A 17,095-nucleotide genomic window follows, 5' to 3' on the forward strand; every position below is an offset into this window, starting at 1 on the left:
AAAATTAATATTTATGTTGCTTATTTCAGTTCTATCATGTTCTTGGCTTAAAATATGAAAAATCTAAATCTTTAAAAATAGTAGTAAATCTACTACTTTTTTTTAAAGTGGCTAAAAAGCCAAAAAATTTAATTTTATGCTAATTTTAAGTAAAATTTTATTTAAATAAGATAATTTTTGTTTAAATTGTGCATAAATAAAATAGTAGTATTAATACTACTTTTTTAAAATAAGATTTAAATAAATGAAAATTAATATTTATGTTACTTATTTCAGTTCTATGTTGTTTAAAGTGGTTTTTTAATATAAATATAGAATTTTTGAAAATAGTAGTATTTCTACTACTTTTTTTAAAAAGCTTTTAAATTGACAAAAACTTGTTTTTAAATAAATTCTAAGTAATATTTCATTTAAATAAGATAATTTTTGTTTAAATTGTGCATAAATAAAAGAGTAGTATTAATACTACTTTTTTAAAATGTGAATTAAATAAATGAAAATTAATATTTATGTTGCTTATTTCAGTTCTATCATGTTCTTGGCTTAAAATATGAAAAATCTAAATTTTTAAAAATAGTAGTAGATCTACTACTTTTTTTTAAAGTGTCTAAAAAGCCAAAAAATTTAATTTGATACTAATTTTAAGTAAAATTTCATTTAAATAAGATAATTTTTGGTTTAAATTGTGCTTAAATTAAATAGTAGTATTAATACTACTTTTTTAAAATTTGATTTAAATAAATGAAAATTAATATTTATGTTGCTTATTTCAGTTCTATGTTGTTTAAAGTGGTTTTTTAATATAAATATAGCATTTTTGAAAATAGTAGTATTTCTACTACTATTTTTAAAAAGCTTTTAAATTCACAAAAACTAGTTTTTAAATAAATTCTAAGTAAAATTTCATTTAAATAAGATAATTTTTGTTTAAATTATGCATAAATAAAATAGTAGTATTAATACTACTTTTTTAAAATAAGATTTAAATAAATGAAAATTAATATTTATGCTGCATATTTCAGTTCTATCATGTTCTTGGCTTAAAATATGAACAATTTAAATTTCTAAAAAGAGTAGTAGATCTACTACTTTTTTTAAAAAGCTTTTAAATTAACAAATACTTGTTTTAAAATAAATGTTAGGTAAAATTTCGTTTAAATAAGATAATTTTTGGTTTAAATTGTGCATAAATAAAATAGTAGTATTAATACTACTTTTTTAAAATAAGATTTAAATCAATGAAAATTAATATTTATGTTGCTTATTTCAGTTCTATGTTGTTTAAAGTGGTTTTTTAATATAAATATAGCATTTTTGAAAATAGTAGTATTTCTACTACTTTTTTTAAAAAGCTTTTAAATTCACAAAAACTTGTTTTAAAACAAATATTAAGCAGAATTTCCTTTATTTCAGTTAATTTTAGCTTAAATAATGTATAAATTAAACAGTAGTATTTCTACTACTTTTTTAAAATATACTTTAAATTGCTAAAAATTAATATTTATGTAGTTTTTTTTAACAAAATTTTATAAAATTCCTTAAATTTAGCTTTTTTGAAAATAGTAGTATTTCTACTACTATTTTAAAAAAATCTTGAAAATGCTGAAAAATGTTTGCTTAAGTAAAATAAAAGATTTCTATATGAAAATTTAAATTTTTACTCAAAAATTGATTTTTTTAAAATAGTAGTATTTCTACTACTTTTTTAAAATTTACTTTAAATTGCTAAAAATTAACATTTATTAAATAAATTTAATGAAATTCCTTAAATTTAGCTTTTTTGAAAATAGTAGTATTTCTACTACTATTTTAAAAAAATCTTGAAAATTCTCAAAAATTGTTGCCTAAGGTTTTCTGTATGAAATTTATTACTTTTTATATTATTTAAGGTTTAAATGTAACGTTTTTCATACACTTAAGCATGTTATTGAGTTTTTTTTGTTTTATTGTCCTTTTCTCAGAAAAACAATTTCCTTAAACTATTGTCAAGCCTTGTTGTTATTGTTATCGTTCTTAGCACTTTTTTTTATTATTTTTACAAGCAATTGAATGATAAATTGCTGTAAGTTCAGGGCAAAGTCATTCAACTTTAACACAGAAAAAGAAACATACAGACATACTTGGTAATAAATGTGAAATAAAACTAAAATTTATTGATTGTTTAAGGGGGGTAGAGGAATTTTATAAAGGTTTTTGGCTTGAAATAAAGGAATTTTTAAGGTTTTTAAAATAAACAAAGAAAATGAAAGGGTAATTAAATTGAAATTATGTCATGGTCTCATGTTGAGGTTTTTAAACCCCTAAAATTATACCACACTTTTTGTTTAAATTTAAGTTTAATTTGGATTTACCCACCTTTTTCCTATAGTTATCCATTCATAAAATTTTTCGTTGTTTTTCTCGTTTGATTTATAGTTTAATTTTTTCTAAAAAAAAACAATAAAACTTAAAATTGTTTTATTGGTTTTCGAAATGCACGCTCAAACCTCTGCTACATTCCACCAACACTTTTTTTTCGCTCATTCACATGTGTTGGTGTCTGTTTGTGTTCACTTATACAAATGCATTGTAATTTTTTTTGTCAAATAATTATGGAGGTTTGTTGTCGTTCTTTTTTTTTTGTTTGTCAAGGTTTATAGCTTTTTTTCATATTTTTCTTCATGATTTTAAAGGAAATTTCATAACTTTCTTAATAATATTCTTATTTTTATGGCCACAAAACACATTTTTATTTCCACAAATTTTTGTAAATTTTTTATTAAAGAATTTTGGTTATTTAACTCGTTTTTGTTAGATTTTTTTCAAACTCAACAAATAATTTTTTTTGTTTCGTTAATTTTTCATTGACGTCTGTATAAATTTTTTGTTGTTGCTGTAAATGGTGTCAAGAATTTTTATTCATTAGTTGAAAAATATTAAAGAATTCCAGGCTGGCAATGCTGGCCATTTATAAACCAGAGTTTAGAGACCTGCGCTGTAAAACAAGTGTCAAACTAAATTGTTGAACAAATAAACAGAAGACAAACACATTTTTATGTACAAAAAATACTTTAAATTTCTATAAGACTTTTCAAAATTTCTTTTCATTTTCCAAAACAACAGCTGGTCATATTGTCTATTTGCCGTTTGTTATATTATTTGTCTTTGATTTTGTGTATTTTTGTGTAAAGTAGTTAAGAAATATTTTTTTTTATAAAAAATGAAATTTTTTGAAATAGTAGTATTTCTACTACTTTTTTAAAAAGCTAATATTTATTCAAAATCTTATTTCAAATCAAATTTTAAGTAAAATTTATTTGATTTTAGTTAATTTTGACTTAAATTATATATAAACTAAATAGTAGTATTTCTACTACTTTTTTAAAATCATGGAAAATTCAAGTTTTAAAAATAGTAGTATTTCTACTACTTTTTTAAGAAACTGCTAAATACATCAACACTTATTTAAAAAGTATTTTTAATCCAAATTTTTATTGTTTTAGTCAATTTCGGTTTAAATTGTGTAGAAATTAAATAGTAGTATTTCTACTACTTTTTTAAAAAGTTAATAAATATTTAAAAACTTGTTTCAAAACTAATGCTAAATAAAATATATTTAATTTTTGTTAATTTTGACTTAAATCATGCTTAAATTAAATAGTAGTATTTCTACTACTTTTTTAAAATCAGCTTTAAATGGTTGAAAATGTAAATTTAAGCAATTTATTTCTGTTCTATAGTATTTAAAGTAATATTTTCATGGAAAATTCAAGATTTAAAAATAGTAGTATTTCTACTACTTTTTTAAGAAGCTGCTAAATATAGCAAAACTTATTTAAAAAGTAGTTTTAATCCAAATTTTTATTGTTTTAGTTAATTTTGGTTTAAATTGTGTAAAAATTAAATAGTAGTATTTCTACTACTTTTTTAAAAAGCTAATAAGTATGTAAAAACTTGTTTCAAAACTAATTTTAAGTAAAATCTATTTAATTTTATTTGAATTTGGATTAAATTATGTATAAATTAAATAGTAGTATCTCTACTATTTTTTAAAATTAGCTTTAAATGGTTGAAAATGGAAATTTAAGCAATTTATTTATGTTATATAGTATTTAAAGTAATATTTTCATGGAAAATTCAAGTTTTAAAAATAGTAGTATTTCTACTACTTTATTAAGAAGCTGCTAAATACTTCAAAACTTATTTGAAAAATATTTTTTATTCGAAATTTTTATTGTTTTAGTCAATTTCGGTTTAAATTGTGTAAAAATTAAATAGTAGTATTTCTACTACTTTTTTAAAAAGCTAATAAATATTCAAAAACTTGTTTCAAAACTAATTTTAAGTAAAATCTATTTCATTTTAGTTAATTTTGGCTTAATTTATGCATAAATTAAATAGTAGTATTTCTACTACTTTTTTAAAATCAGCTTTAAATGGTTGAAAATGGAAATTTAAGCAATTTATTTCTGTTCTATAGTATTTAAAGTAATATTTTCATTTAAAATTCAAGTTTTAAAAATAGTAGTATTTCTACTACTTTTTTAAGAAGCTGCTGAATACTTCAAAACTCATTTCAAAAATATTTTTTATTTCAAATTTTAATTGTTTTAGTTAATTTCGGTTTAAATTGTTCAAAAATTAAATAGTAGTATTTCTACTACTTTTTTAAAAAGCTAATAAATATTCAAAAACTTGTTTCAAAACTAATTTTAAGTAAAATCTATTTCATTTTAGTTAATTTTGGCTTAATTTATTCATAAATTAAATAGTAGTATTTCTACTACTTTTTTAAAATCATCTTTAAATGGTTGAAAATGGAAATTTATGGTGTCTATTTCAAGTCTGTAATATTTAAAGTAATATTTTCATGGAAAATTCAAGTTTTAAAAATAGTAGTATTTCTACTACTTTTTGAAGAAGCTACTTCAAAACTTAATTGAAAAATATTTTTTATACGAAATTTTTATTGTTTTAATAAATTTCTGTTTAAATTGTGTAAAAATTAAATAGTAGTATTACTACTACTATTTTTAAAATGCTAATAAATATTCAAAAACTTGTTTCAAAACTAATGTTAAATAAAATCTATTTCATTTTAGTTAATTTTAGCTTAAATTATGCATAAATTAAATAGTAGTATTTCTACTACTTTTTTAAAATATGCTTTAAATGGTTGAAAATGGAAATTTAAGCAATTTATTTCTGTTCTATAGTATTTAAAGTAATATTTTCATGGAAAATTCAAGTTTTAAAAATAGTAGTATTTCTACTACTTTTTTAAGAAGCTGCTAAATACTTCAAAACTCATTTCAAAAATATTTTTTATTTCAAATTTTAATTGTTTTATTTAATTTCGGTTTAAATTGTGTAAAAATTAAATAGTAGTATTTCTACTACTTTTTTAAAAAGCTAATAAATATTCAAAAACTTGTTCCAAAACTAATGTTAAATAAAATCTATTTAATTTTAGTTAATTTTGACTTAAATCATGCTAAAATTAAATAGTAGTATTTCTACTACTTTTTTAAAAATCAGCTTTAAATGGTTGAAAATGGACATTTATGGTGTCTATTTCAAGTCTATAATATTTAAAGTAATATTTTCATGGAAAATTCAAATTTTAGAAATAGTAGTATTTCTACTACTTTTTTAAGAAGCTGCCAAATACTTCAAAACTCATTTCAAAAATATTTTTTATTTCAAATTTTAATGGATTTAGTTAATTTCGGTTTAAATTGTGTAAAAATTAAATAGTAGTATTTCTACTACTTTTTTAAAAAGCTAATAAATATTCAAAAACTTGTTTCAAAACTAATTTTAAGTAAAATCTATTTCATTTTAGTTAATTTTGGCTTAATTTATGCATAAATTAAATAGTAGTATTTCTACTACTTTTTTAAAATCAGCTTTAAATGGTTGAAAATGCACATTTATGGTGTCTATTTCAAGTCTATAATATTTAAAGTAATATTTTCATGGAAAATTCAAGTTTTAAAAATAGTAGTATTTCTACTACTTTTTTAAGAAGCTGATAAATACTTCAAAACTCATTTCAAAAATATTTTTTATTTCAAATTTTAATTGTTTTAATTAATTTCGGTTTAAATTGTGTAAAAATTAAATAGTAGTATTTCTACTACTTTTTAAAAAAGCTAATAAATATTCAAAATCTTATTTCAAATCAAATTTTAAGTAAAATTTATTTGATTTTAGTTAATTTTAGCTTAATTTATGCATAAATTAAATAGTAGTATTTCTACTACTTTTTTTAAAATCAGCTTTAAATGGTTGAAAATGGAAATTTAAGCAATTTATTTCTGTTCTTAGTATTTAAAGTAATATTTTCATGGAAATTTCAAGTTTTAAAAATAGTAGTATTTCTACTACTTTTTTAAAAAGCTAATAAATATTCAAAAACTTGTTTCAAAACTAATGTTAAGTAAAATCTATTTCATTTTTGTTAATTTTGGATTAAATTATGCTTAAATTAAATAGTAGTATTTCTACTACTTTTTTAAAATTTGCTTTAAATGGTTGAAAATGGACATTTATGGTGTCTATTTCAAGTCTATAATATTTAAAGTAATATTTTCATGGAAAATTCAAGTTTTAAAAATAGTAGTATTTCTACTACTATTTTAAGAAACTGCTAAATACATCAAAACTTATTTAAAAAGTATTTTCAATCCAAATTTTTATTGTTTTAGTAAATTTCGGTTTAATTTGTGTAAAAATTAAATAGTAGTATTTCTACTACTTTTTTAAAAAGCTAATAAATATTTTAAAACTTGCTTCAAAACTAATGTTAAGTAAAATCTATTTTATTTTTATTAATTTTGGATTAAATTATGCTTAAATTAAATAGTATTTCTACTACTTTTTTAAAATCAGCTTTAAATGGTTAAACATGGAAATTTAAGGTATTTATTTCTGTTCTATAGTATTTAAAGTAATATTTTCATGGAAAATTCAAGTTTAAAAATAGTAGTTTTTCTACTACTTTCTTAAGAAGCTGAAAAATTCTTCAAAACTTATTTGAAAAATATTTTTTATTCGAAATTTTTATTGTTTTAGTCAATTTCGGTTTAAATTGTGTAAAAATTAAATAGTAGTATTTCTACTACTTTTTTAACATATGCTTTAAATGGTTGAAAATGGAAATTTAAGCAATTTATTTTTGTTCTATAGTATTTAAAGTAATATTTTCATGGAAAATTCAAGTTTTAAAAATAGTAGTATTTCTACTACTTTTCTTAAAAAACACTTCTACATCCATACGGTGATTCTAAAATCAATTTAACAATTTCTTTAATAAGTTTTATGTTATTAAACTTGAATTTTCAATAAGAATTTCAAATTTAAAATATTAGTATTTCTACTACTATTTTTAAATAAGTACTAAATAAAAAAAAATTGTTTTATAGCAAATTTTAAAAATTTCTTATAGAGTTTTATATATCGAACATATATTTTTCATAAAAATCGCAATTTTTAAATAGTAGTATTTCTACTACTTTTTTAAAATGTACTAATTTTCCACAAAAAACATTTATAATTAAGTTTTTGCCTAAATTTTGTGTATTTATAGTAGTTTAATCATAAAAATTTAATTTTTAAAAATAGTAGTATTTCTACTACTATTTTTTAAAAATGGTATTAAATATAAAAAAATAGTTTTAAAGCTAATTTATTACATTGCATTGCATTAAACATGAATTTTCTCAAAAATTGCAATTTTAAATAGTAGTATTTCTACTACTTTTTTGGTAATATGTTGCATAATGAATAAAATTCAACAATTAGTTAATTTCAATTGGATTTTTCATGTTTATTTAAGTTTTAAAAAATAGTAGTATTTCTACTACTATTTTTTAAAAAAGTTATTAAATATAAAAAAATAGTTTTGAAGCTAATTTATTACATTTCAATGCATTAAACATGAATTTTCTCAAAAATTGCAATTTTAAATAGTAGTATTTCTACTACCTTTTTGGAAATGTCTGCCAGATTGAATAAAAATCAAGATTTAGTTAATTTCAATTGGATTTGTCATGTTTATTTCAGTTTTAAAAATAGTAGTATTTCTACTACTTTTTTAAGAAGCTGCTAAATACTTCAAAACTTATATGAAAAATATTTTTTATTTAAAAATTTTTATTGTGTTAGTTAATTTCGATTTAAATTCTGTAAAATTTAAATAGTAGTATTTCTACTACTTTTTTAAAAAGCTAATAAATATTTAAAAACTTGTTTCAAAACTAATTTTAAGTAAAATCTATTTCATTTTAGTTAATTTTGGCTTAAATTATGTATAAATTAAATAGTAGTATTTCTACTACTTTTTTAAAATCAGCACTAAATGGTTGAAAATGGAAATTTAAGCAATTTATTTTTGTTCTATAGTATTTAAAGTAATATTTTCATGGAAAATTCAAGTTTTAAAAATAGTAGTATTTCTACTACTTTTCTAAGAAGCTGCTAAATACATCAAAACTTATATAAAAAGTATTTTTAATCCAAATTTGTATTGTTTTAGTCAATTTCGGTTTAAATTGTGTAAAAATTAAATAGTAGTATTTCTACTACTTTTTTTGAAAAACTTTCAAAATATCCAAAAATTTACTTTTAAACAATAATTACTTTCTTAGGCTTTTAGTAAGAACAGAAATCTTAATGGATTTCTTATATTTAATGTTGCTTTTTGTTTGAAATGCTTTAAATATGACAAAAACTCCCACTTAAAAAAGTTCTTCATAGCGGAAGTTGTTGAATTGCCAGAAAAAAACTTTACAATTCCATTGTACTCAATATAAATTTGTATACAAAAATGCACTTGCTATTCATATGTAGTTGTTGTGATTGTTGTTGGTGTTTTTGCTGTTTTTACTATAAATACAATTTAGTATGACACTTTTATGTCATGCGCTCTTTGTGTCAACTCAGAATAATGACAGCTAACTGAAATGTCATAATATGTGGTATTTACACATATAAAAAACTGATTGTGGAATGTGGATTGTATTTTATTGTAAAGATTTTTTAATTTTTTTTTATAAATTTCAAAGATTTGTGAATATTTTTTTAATAATTTTATTTGAAATTTGTTATTATTCAAGTTGTTTTAATGATATTCATGGTAATTTGTTTTAATTTCTTTATTCAGTTTAAACTTTAGGCAAACTTTGATTTTTTTTGTGAAATTTTTTTACACACTTCAGGAATTAGTGGGATTTTTTCCTTGTTTCTTTGTAAATTTTTTAGGTTTTTTGAAACTTTTATATTTCATTTTTATTTAAGCCTGAATTATTTATAATTTTTCTATTATTTACACTTGTTTTTATTTAATTCTTTATTAAGTTAATGAAAACTGCTTTTTTAAAACGCGTCTTTTCGTTGTCATTTTATAAAGTTTTTTGTTGCCAGCTCTTTTTTTCCAATTCTTACTTCCTTTTAGAGTCCTGTAATTTTAGTTGTTGTTTTATTTTTTCTCTATATAGACTTTTGTTTTGTTAAATTCTTTTTTATTTGCTTTAATTCTATCCCCCTTTTTAAATACCAAACAACAAAATCCACCCCATTTTTTCATACAACTCTGAGAAGTTGCATTTCATTTTGAAGACAATTGTTGTTGTTGTTTGTTTTTAGGTCCTTTCTTTTCTTCATTTGCCTTTGTGTTTCTACTTCCTTTAGACGTACTACGTTTCTTAGCTAATGAATGAATAAAAAAATCACTCAAAATCAGAGAAGAGCTGAATCTTTACTCTTTTTGAAAACAATGAGTTAAAGAGACTGTAAAAATTAGCTCTCTCTCTTGCTTCGAAAGAGGAGAACAAAAAGGGAAATTTCCAAAAAGGTTACCAGCTGTAAAATGAAAGTGATTTTGTTGAATATTTAATGAACCACTTGTAGAAGAAGTAATATTAACATTAAAATGACTTTGTCTATAATTTATATGTAAATAAATAGAATTTTCTCTAAAATATAACAAATTTGTTATATTTTTGGCAATTTTGAAAATTCAAATAAAGATTTTAGCCTTAAAATAATTAAATTTCTATAAAATTTCATTATGTATACAAATAAAACAAAATTTCTTACAAAACTAGCTAGTTTTCTTACATTTTAGACAATTTCGAAAATTCGAACTTAATTTCGAATTAAGATTTCAAGCCCAAAACGACTAAATTTTTATAAATTTAATTATTTATTTTGTTAAAATAAGTTTTTCAACAAAATTTGCTAGATAATATGGACTTTTGAGAATTTCGAAAATTCGAACTTAATTTCGAATTCTGATTTTAGCACCAAAATTATAAAATTTTCATTAAATTTCTTCATTTGTTTTGCTAAATAAGATTTTTTGGAAAATTTAACAGATTTTATAGAATTTTGGGAATTTCGAAAATTCGAACTTAATTTCGAATTATGATTTTACCATTAAAATTACTAAATTTGTGCAGAAATTCATTATTTATACAATTCAAATTTGATAGGTTATAAAATTTGAATAATTTTATTTATTTTTGACAATTTCGAAAATTCGAACTTAATTTCGAATTAAGATTTCAGCCCCAAAACGACAAAATTTTTATACAATTTAATAATTTATTTTGTTAAAATAAGATTTTTTAGAAAATATAACAGATTTTATAGTTTTTTGGGAATTTCGAAAATTCGAACATAATTTCGAATTAAGATTTCAGCCCCAAAACAACAAAATTTTTATACAATTTTTTCATTTGTTTTGTTAAATAATATTTTTTTGGAAAATTTAAACGATTTTATAGAATTTTGGGAATTTCGAAAATTCGAACTTAATTTCGAATTCTGATTTTACCATTAAAATTACTAAATATGTTCAGAAATTTATTATTTATACAATTCAAATTTGATAGGTTACAAAATTTGACTAATTTTATTGATTTTTGACAATTTCGAAAATTCGAACTTAATTTCGAATTAAGATTTTAGCCCCAAAACGACTAAATTTTTATACAATTTAATCATTTATTTTGTAGAAATAAGATTTTCAACAAAATTTGCTAGATATATGGACTTTTGAAGAATTTCGAAAATTCGAACTTAATTTCGAATTAAGATTTCAGCCCCAAAACGACAAAATTTTTATTCAATTTTTTCATTTGTTTTGTTAAATAAGATTTTTTGGAAAATTTAACAGATTTTATAGTTTTTTGGGAATTTCGAAAATTCGAACTTAATTTCGAATTATGATTTTACCATTAAAATTACTAAATTTGTGAAGAAATTCATTATTTATACAATTCAAATTTGATAGGTTACAAAATTTGACTAATTTTATTGATTTTTGACAATTTCGAAAATTCGAACTTAATTTCGAATTAATATTTCAGCCCCAAAACGACAAAATTTTTATACAATTTAATAATTTATTTTGTTAAAATATTTTTTTTTAGAAAATATAACAGATTTTATAGTTTTTTGGGAATTTCGAAAATTCGAACTTAATTTCGAATTAAGATTTCAGCCCCAAAACAACAACATTTTTATACAATTTAATAATTTATTATGTTAAAATAAGTTTTTCAACAAAATTTGCTAGATATATGGACTTTTGAGAATTTCGAAAATTCGAACTTAATTTCGAATTCTGATTTTAGCGCCAAAATTACAAAATTTTTATTAAATTTTTTCATTTGTTTTGTTAAATAAGATTTTTTGGTAAATTTAACAGATTTTATAGAATTTTGGGAATTTCGAAAATTCGAACTTAATTTCGAATTAATATTTTTTACTCAAATGGACACAATTTTTACAAAAATTCAACATTAATATAGTAAAATAAGATTTATAACAAAATTTGCTAGACTTTTGAGAATTTCGAAAATTCGAACTTAATTTCGAATTCTTAGTTTTTATGAAAAATTAGTAAATTTGTATAAAATTTCAATGTTTATACTGTTAAAAATATTTTTTAAACAACATTAAACAGATTTGTGGACTTTTGGGAATTTCGAAAATTCGAACTTAATTTCGAATTGTTATTTTATCACCAAAATCACTTAATTTGCATAGAATTTTAACAATTATTAAGTTAATATAAGATTTTCTACAAAACCATATAAATTTGTTACACTTTTGACAATTTCGAAAATTCGAACTTAATTTCGAATTAAGATTTTAGATTTAAATGAATGAAATTTGTATAAAATTTCCACACTAATATAGTTAAAATAAGATTTTTAAAAAAATTTGCTAGATTTTTGGACTTTTGCGAATTTCGAAAATTCGAACTTAATTTCGAATTCTGATTTTATCTTCAAAATTACTAAATTTGTGAAGAAATACAATATTTATACAATTTAAATTATATAAGTTAAAAAATTTGACAGATTTGATTGCTTTTAAACAATTTCGAAAATTCGAACTTAATTTCGAATTAATATTTTGGCTTCAAAATTACAAAATTTTTGTTGAAATTAAATTTGAAGTGAAAAAATTTTAGAAAAATTTAGCAATTTAATCGCTAAAATCTTTATTCAAAATTAAGTTCGAATTTTCGAAATTCTGAAAATAGAAATAAATCTGTTAAATTTTATAAGAAATCTTATTTAAATGAAAGAAATCTCTGTATAAATGTTGAAATAGTTTAAAAATTTTGTAATTATGCATCTAAAATAGCAATTCGAAATTAAGTTCGAATTTTCGAAATTTCTAAGAATTCCAATTTTTTTATTGTTTTGCAAGAAATTTTATTTTATCTTGTATACATAATAAAATTGGTTACAAATGAAGTAATTTTTCAGCTAAAATCTGAATTCGAAATTAAGTTCGAATTTTCGAAATTGTCAAAAATGTTAAAAAATCTTAATTATTTTGTATTTAGATCAATAATTGTTGAAATTGTATCAACATTCTGTTAGTTTGGTGCTGAAATCTCATTTCGAAGATAAGTTCGAATTTTCGAAATTGTCAAAATTTTAACAAAACTGCGTTATTTTGTTAGAAATCTTATTTTAATTGTATTTATCTTGATCTTGTATACAAATTTAGTAATTTTTTCGCCAAAATTCGAATTCGAAATTAAGTTCGAATTTTCAAAATTCTCAAAATTTTTTCAAATTAGTCATATTTTATGAGAAATTTTATTTCCACTGTATAAAAGTTTAAAAGTAGTTATTTTTCCGATTTAATCCAATTGGAAATTAAGTTCGAATTTTCGAAATTCCCAAAATTTCAACAAATCTGCCTTATTTTGCTAAAAATCTTATTTTAATTGTATTTATCTTGATCTTGTATACAAATTTAGCAATTTTTCCGCCAAAATTCGAATTCGAAATTAAGTTCGAATTTTCGAAATTCTCAAAATTTTTTTCAAATTAGTCATATTTTATGAGAAATTTTATTTCCACTGTATAAAAGTATAAAAAGGAGTAATTTTTCAGATATTAATCTAATTCGAAATTAAGTTCGAATTTTCGAAATTGTGAAATACATTGGAAATATATCATATGCTGTAAATTATCTTATTTGATGTTTTAAATTAATGAAATTCTATACAAATTTTATTATTTTTCTGGGAAAAATTAAGTTCGAATTTTCGAAGTTCTTAAAAGTTGAAAAAAACTAAATTATTTGTCAGAAAATCTGATATTAATTGTAGAAATATTGAAACTTTATAACAATTTTGTAATTTTATAGCTAAAATTTATATTCGAATTTTCGAAATTCTCAAAATCTTAAAAAATTTTGCTTATTTTGTTTAATTTGTGTAAAAATTTATTAATTTTAAAAATTAAAGTTCTTTTTTTGTTTAACTCCGGTTTTCCTTTTCTTACCTTAACAAAGCATTTCCTGGAAGTTTCCCTTTTCATAAAAATTGTTGAAATTCTTTTTGTGTTAGTCTTAAGAAACTGCGTTTCTATTTTTACAATATTTCTAAGAATTTCAATTATAATATTTTTTTTATCCATTTCATTGTCAATTTTTTTGAAGGGTATTAAGCAGCAGCATATTTTTGTATATAAATTGTTTTTTATTGTTATAAGATTTACATCCCTTATTGAAAGTTTTGCTAATGACTTGCTACGCAGAACAGACGTAAAAAATATACAATATTTAAACAATAACATGAAAAAGGTAAAGATTTTGGTTTTTTTGTTGCAGCCTTTTTAAACAAAGAAACATTGAAAACAGAAAAACTCATTATTTGCAACAAGATATATTTTTTTTGGGGAGGCTAAACCTTAATTATGTTTTATAGTTAGAGACAAATGATGGTGCAATTGACATTTGAGAGAGAAAAAGAAGCAGTAATTGCTATTAACCTTTATATCTTTAAGTTTGGGTTTTGGTCCTTCGGTCTTTGAATTTCAGTTATATGGTCCTACGAACCTTTAAGCTTAATTTTTAACTTCAGTATTATTTAAACTTTAGTACAGCTAGCTTTGATGTAAGTTTTCTAAATGTTCATATTATGGTCCTTCGAACGGTAATAATATTGTCCATCAGTTAAAGTTTTATCTCTAAATGTATGCTTTGGTCCTTCGAACCTTAAAATTGAGCCTATGGTCCTACGAACTGTATTATTAAACTTTGACATAAAAACTATTGGTCCTTCGAACCTTAATTTAGAATAGTTTGCTATAATCATGTGATTTCTTTGAGTTATGCAGTTAATATAAGATTATCTACAAAATCAGATAAATTTCTTACACTTTTGACAATTTCGAAAATTCGAACTTAATTTCGAATTAAAATTTTTGCTTCAAATGAACTCAATTTGTATTAAATTTTATAGTTAAAATAAGATTTTTTGGAAAATTTAACAGATTTTATAGAATTTTGGGAATTTCGAAAATTCGAACTTAATTTCGAATTCTGATTTTACCATTAAAATTACTAAATTTGTGAAGAAATTCATTATTTATACAATTCAAATTTGATAGGTTACAAAATTTGACTAATTTTATTGATTTTTGACAATTTCGAAAATTCGAACTTAATTTCGAATTAAGATTTCAGCCCCAAAACGACAAAATTTTTATACAATTTAGTAATTTATTTTGTTAAAATATTTTTTTTTAGAAAATATAACAGATTTTATAGAATTTTGGGAATTTCGAAAATTCGAACTTAATTTCGAATTTTGATTTTTGCATTAAAATTACTAAATTTGTGAAAAATTCATCATTTATGCCATACAAATTGTATAAGTTACAAAATTTTACATATTTGATGGATTTTTGACAATTTCGAAAATTCGAACTTAATTTCGAATTAATATTTTTACTCAAATGGACACAATTTTTACAAAAATTCAACTTAATATTGTTAAAATAAGATTTAAAAAAATTTGCTAGAATTTTGAGAATTTCGAAAATTCGAACTTAATTTCGAAAATTCGAACTTAATTTCGAATTCTTAGTTTTTTTGAAAACTTAGTAAATTTGTTTAAAATTTCAATATTTATACTGTTAAAAATATTTTTTTTAGCAAAATTAAACAGATTTGTGGACTTTTGGGAATTTCGAAAATTCGAACTTAATTTCGAATTGTTATTTTATCACCAAAATCACTTAATTTGCATAGAATTTTAACAATTATTAAGTTAATATAAGATTTTCTACAAAACCAGATAAATTTGTTACACTTTTGACAATTTCGAAAATTCGAACTTAATTTCGAATTAAGATTTTTGATTCAAATGAACTAAATTTATATTAAATTTCTACATTAATATAGTTGAAATAAGATTTTTAAAAAGATTTGCTAGATTTTTGGTCTTTTTGACAATTTCGAAAATTCGAACTTAATTTCGAATTAAGAGTTTTGATTCAAATGAACTTAATTTGTATTAAATTTCTACATTAATATAGTTAAAGTAAGATTTTTATAAAAATTTGCTAAATTTTTGGACTTTTGAGAATTTCGAAAATTCGAACTTAATTTCGAATTGTTATTTTATCACCAAAATCACTTAATTTGCATAGAATTTTAACAATTATTAAGTTAATATAAGATTTTCTACAAAACCAGATAAATTTGTTACACTTTTGACAATTTCGAAAATTCGAACTTAATTTCGAATTAAGATTTTTGATTCAAATGAACTTAATTTGTATAAAATTTCTACATTACTATAGTTAAAATAAGATTTTTAAAAAAAATTTGCTAGATTTTTGGACTTTTGAGAATTTTGAAAATTCGAACTTAATTTCGAATTAAGATTTTTGATTCAAATGAACTAAATTTATATTAAATTTCTACATTAATATAGTTAAAATAAGATTTTTAAAAAAATTTGCTAGATTTTTGGACTTTTGAGAATTTCGAAAATTCGAACTTAATTTCGAATTAATATTTTGCCTCCAAATTTACTAAATTTGCATACAATTTTATCAATTATCAAGTTAATGTAAGATTTTTCGAATATCTTTAATTCTAGGTTTTGGTCCTTCGGTCTTTGAATTTCAGTTATATGGTCCTACGAACTGTATTAGTAAACTTTAACATAAAAACTATTGGTCCTTCAAACCTTAATTTAGAATAGTTTGTTATAATCATGTCATTTCTTGGAATTTTCTATTAAATTTCTGTCTGCATTTTAGTAATTCTCTGACCCTTAACTGTAAAAATCTCTTCTTACAATTGCTGCCATACAATTTATGAATTATTTATAATTTTCCCTCATAAAATTCTCTACTGTTTTGTTTGCTGCTCTAACATTATTATAAAATTCCAGTAAATCTAAGTAAATTTAATAAATTCATTTCAATAGAAAGAACTCCCCCTTTTCATGTTTTTTTTTATTTAAAACAGTATCTCATAATCATTTACAAATCCTTGTCTACTGCTCGTTGGGGAGCTGGCTACATTCGAGTATAAATATTTATATCCCCCCGTGTCTAAGCAAATCCTCAACAAGTTTTAAACACTTTTACATATGTGTAAATGCAGTCTGTGAAGCTTTTGCTAAGGTTTTCTAGCTGGGGGAGGGCTGAATATTTTGTTTAAATACTTTTAAATCATGCTGAAATTCAATTTGTAACGGTGTGGTCGCTTAGGTTGGCTGGCGTAACAAAATTTAACTATTAAATCATAGTCATTGTTAAGTAACAGGAAATGGCAAAAA

General features: G+C 20.8%; 1 protein-coding gene across 9 annotated transcripts in view; it reads right to left on the bottom strand.

The window, feature by feature from the left end:
- Positions 1 to 17,095, bottom strand: part of LOC135956281 (uncharacterized protein CG43867) — a 354,041-nt gene that overhangs the window by 70,840 nt on the left and 266,106 nt on the right. The window contains exon 1 of one of the 9 annotated variants that reach the window (XM_065506719.1): positions 2,356 to 2,649. The exons of the other annotated variants lie outside the window; for them this stretch is intronic. Within the exon in view, the coding sequence (XP_065362791.1) occupies positions 2,356 to 2,376 (21 nt within the window). The 5' untranslated portion in view covers positions 2,377 to 2,649. Of the gene's footprint in view, positions 1 to 2,355; positions 2,650 to 17,095 lie in introns of those variants that run through there. 9 annotated transcript variants of the gene reach the window in all.

This window comes from Calliphora vicina, chromosome 4, assembly GCF_958450345.1.
Source record: "Calliphora vicina chromosome 4, idCalVici1.1, whole genome shotgun sequence".
In the NCBI taxonomy this organism is placed as follows: Eukaryota; Metazoa; Arthropoda; class Insecta; order Diptera; family Calliphoridae; genus Calliphora; species Calliphora vicina.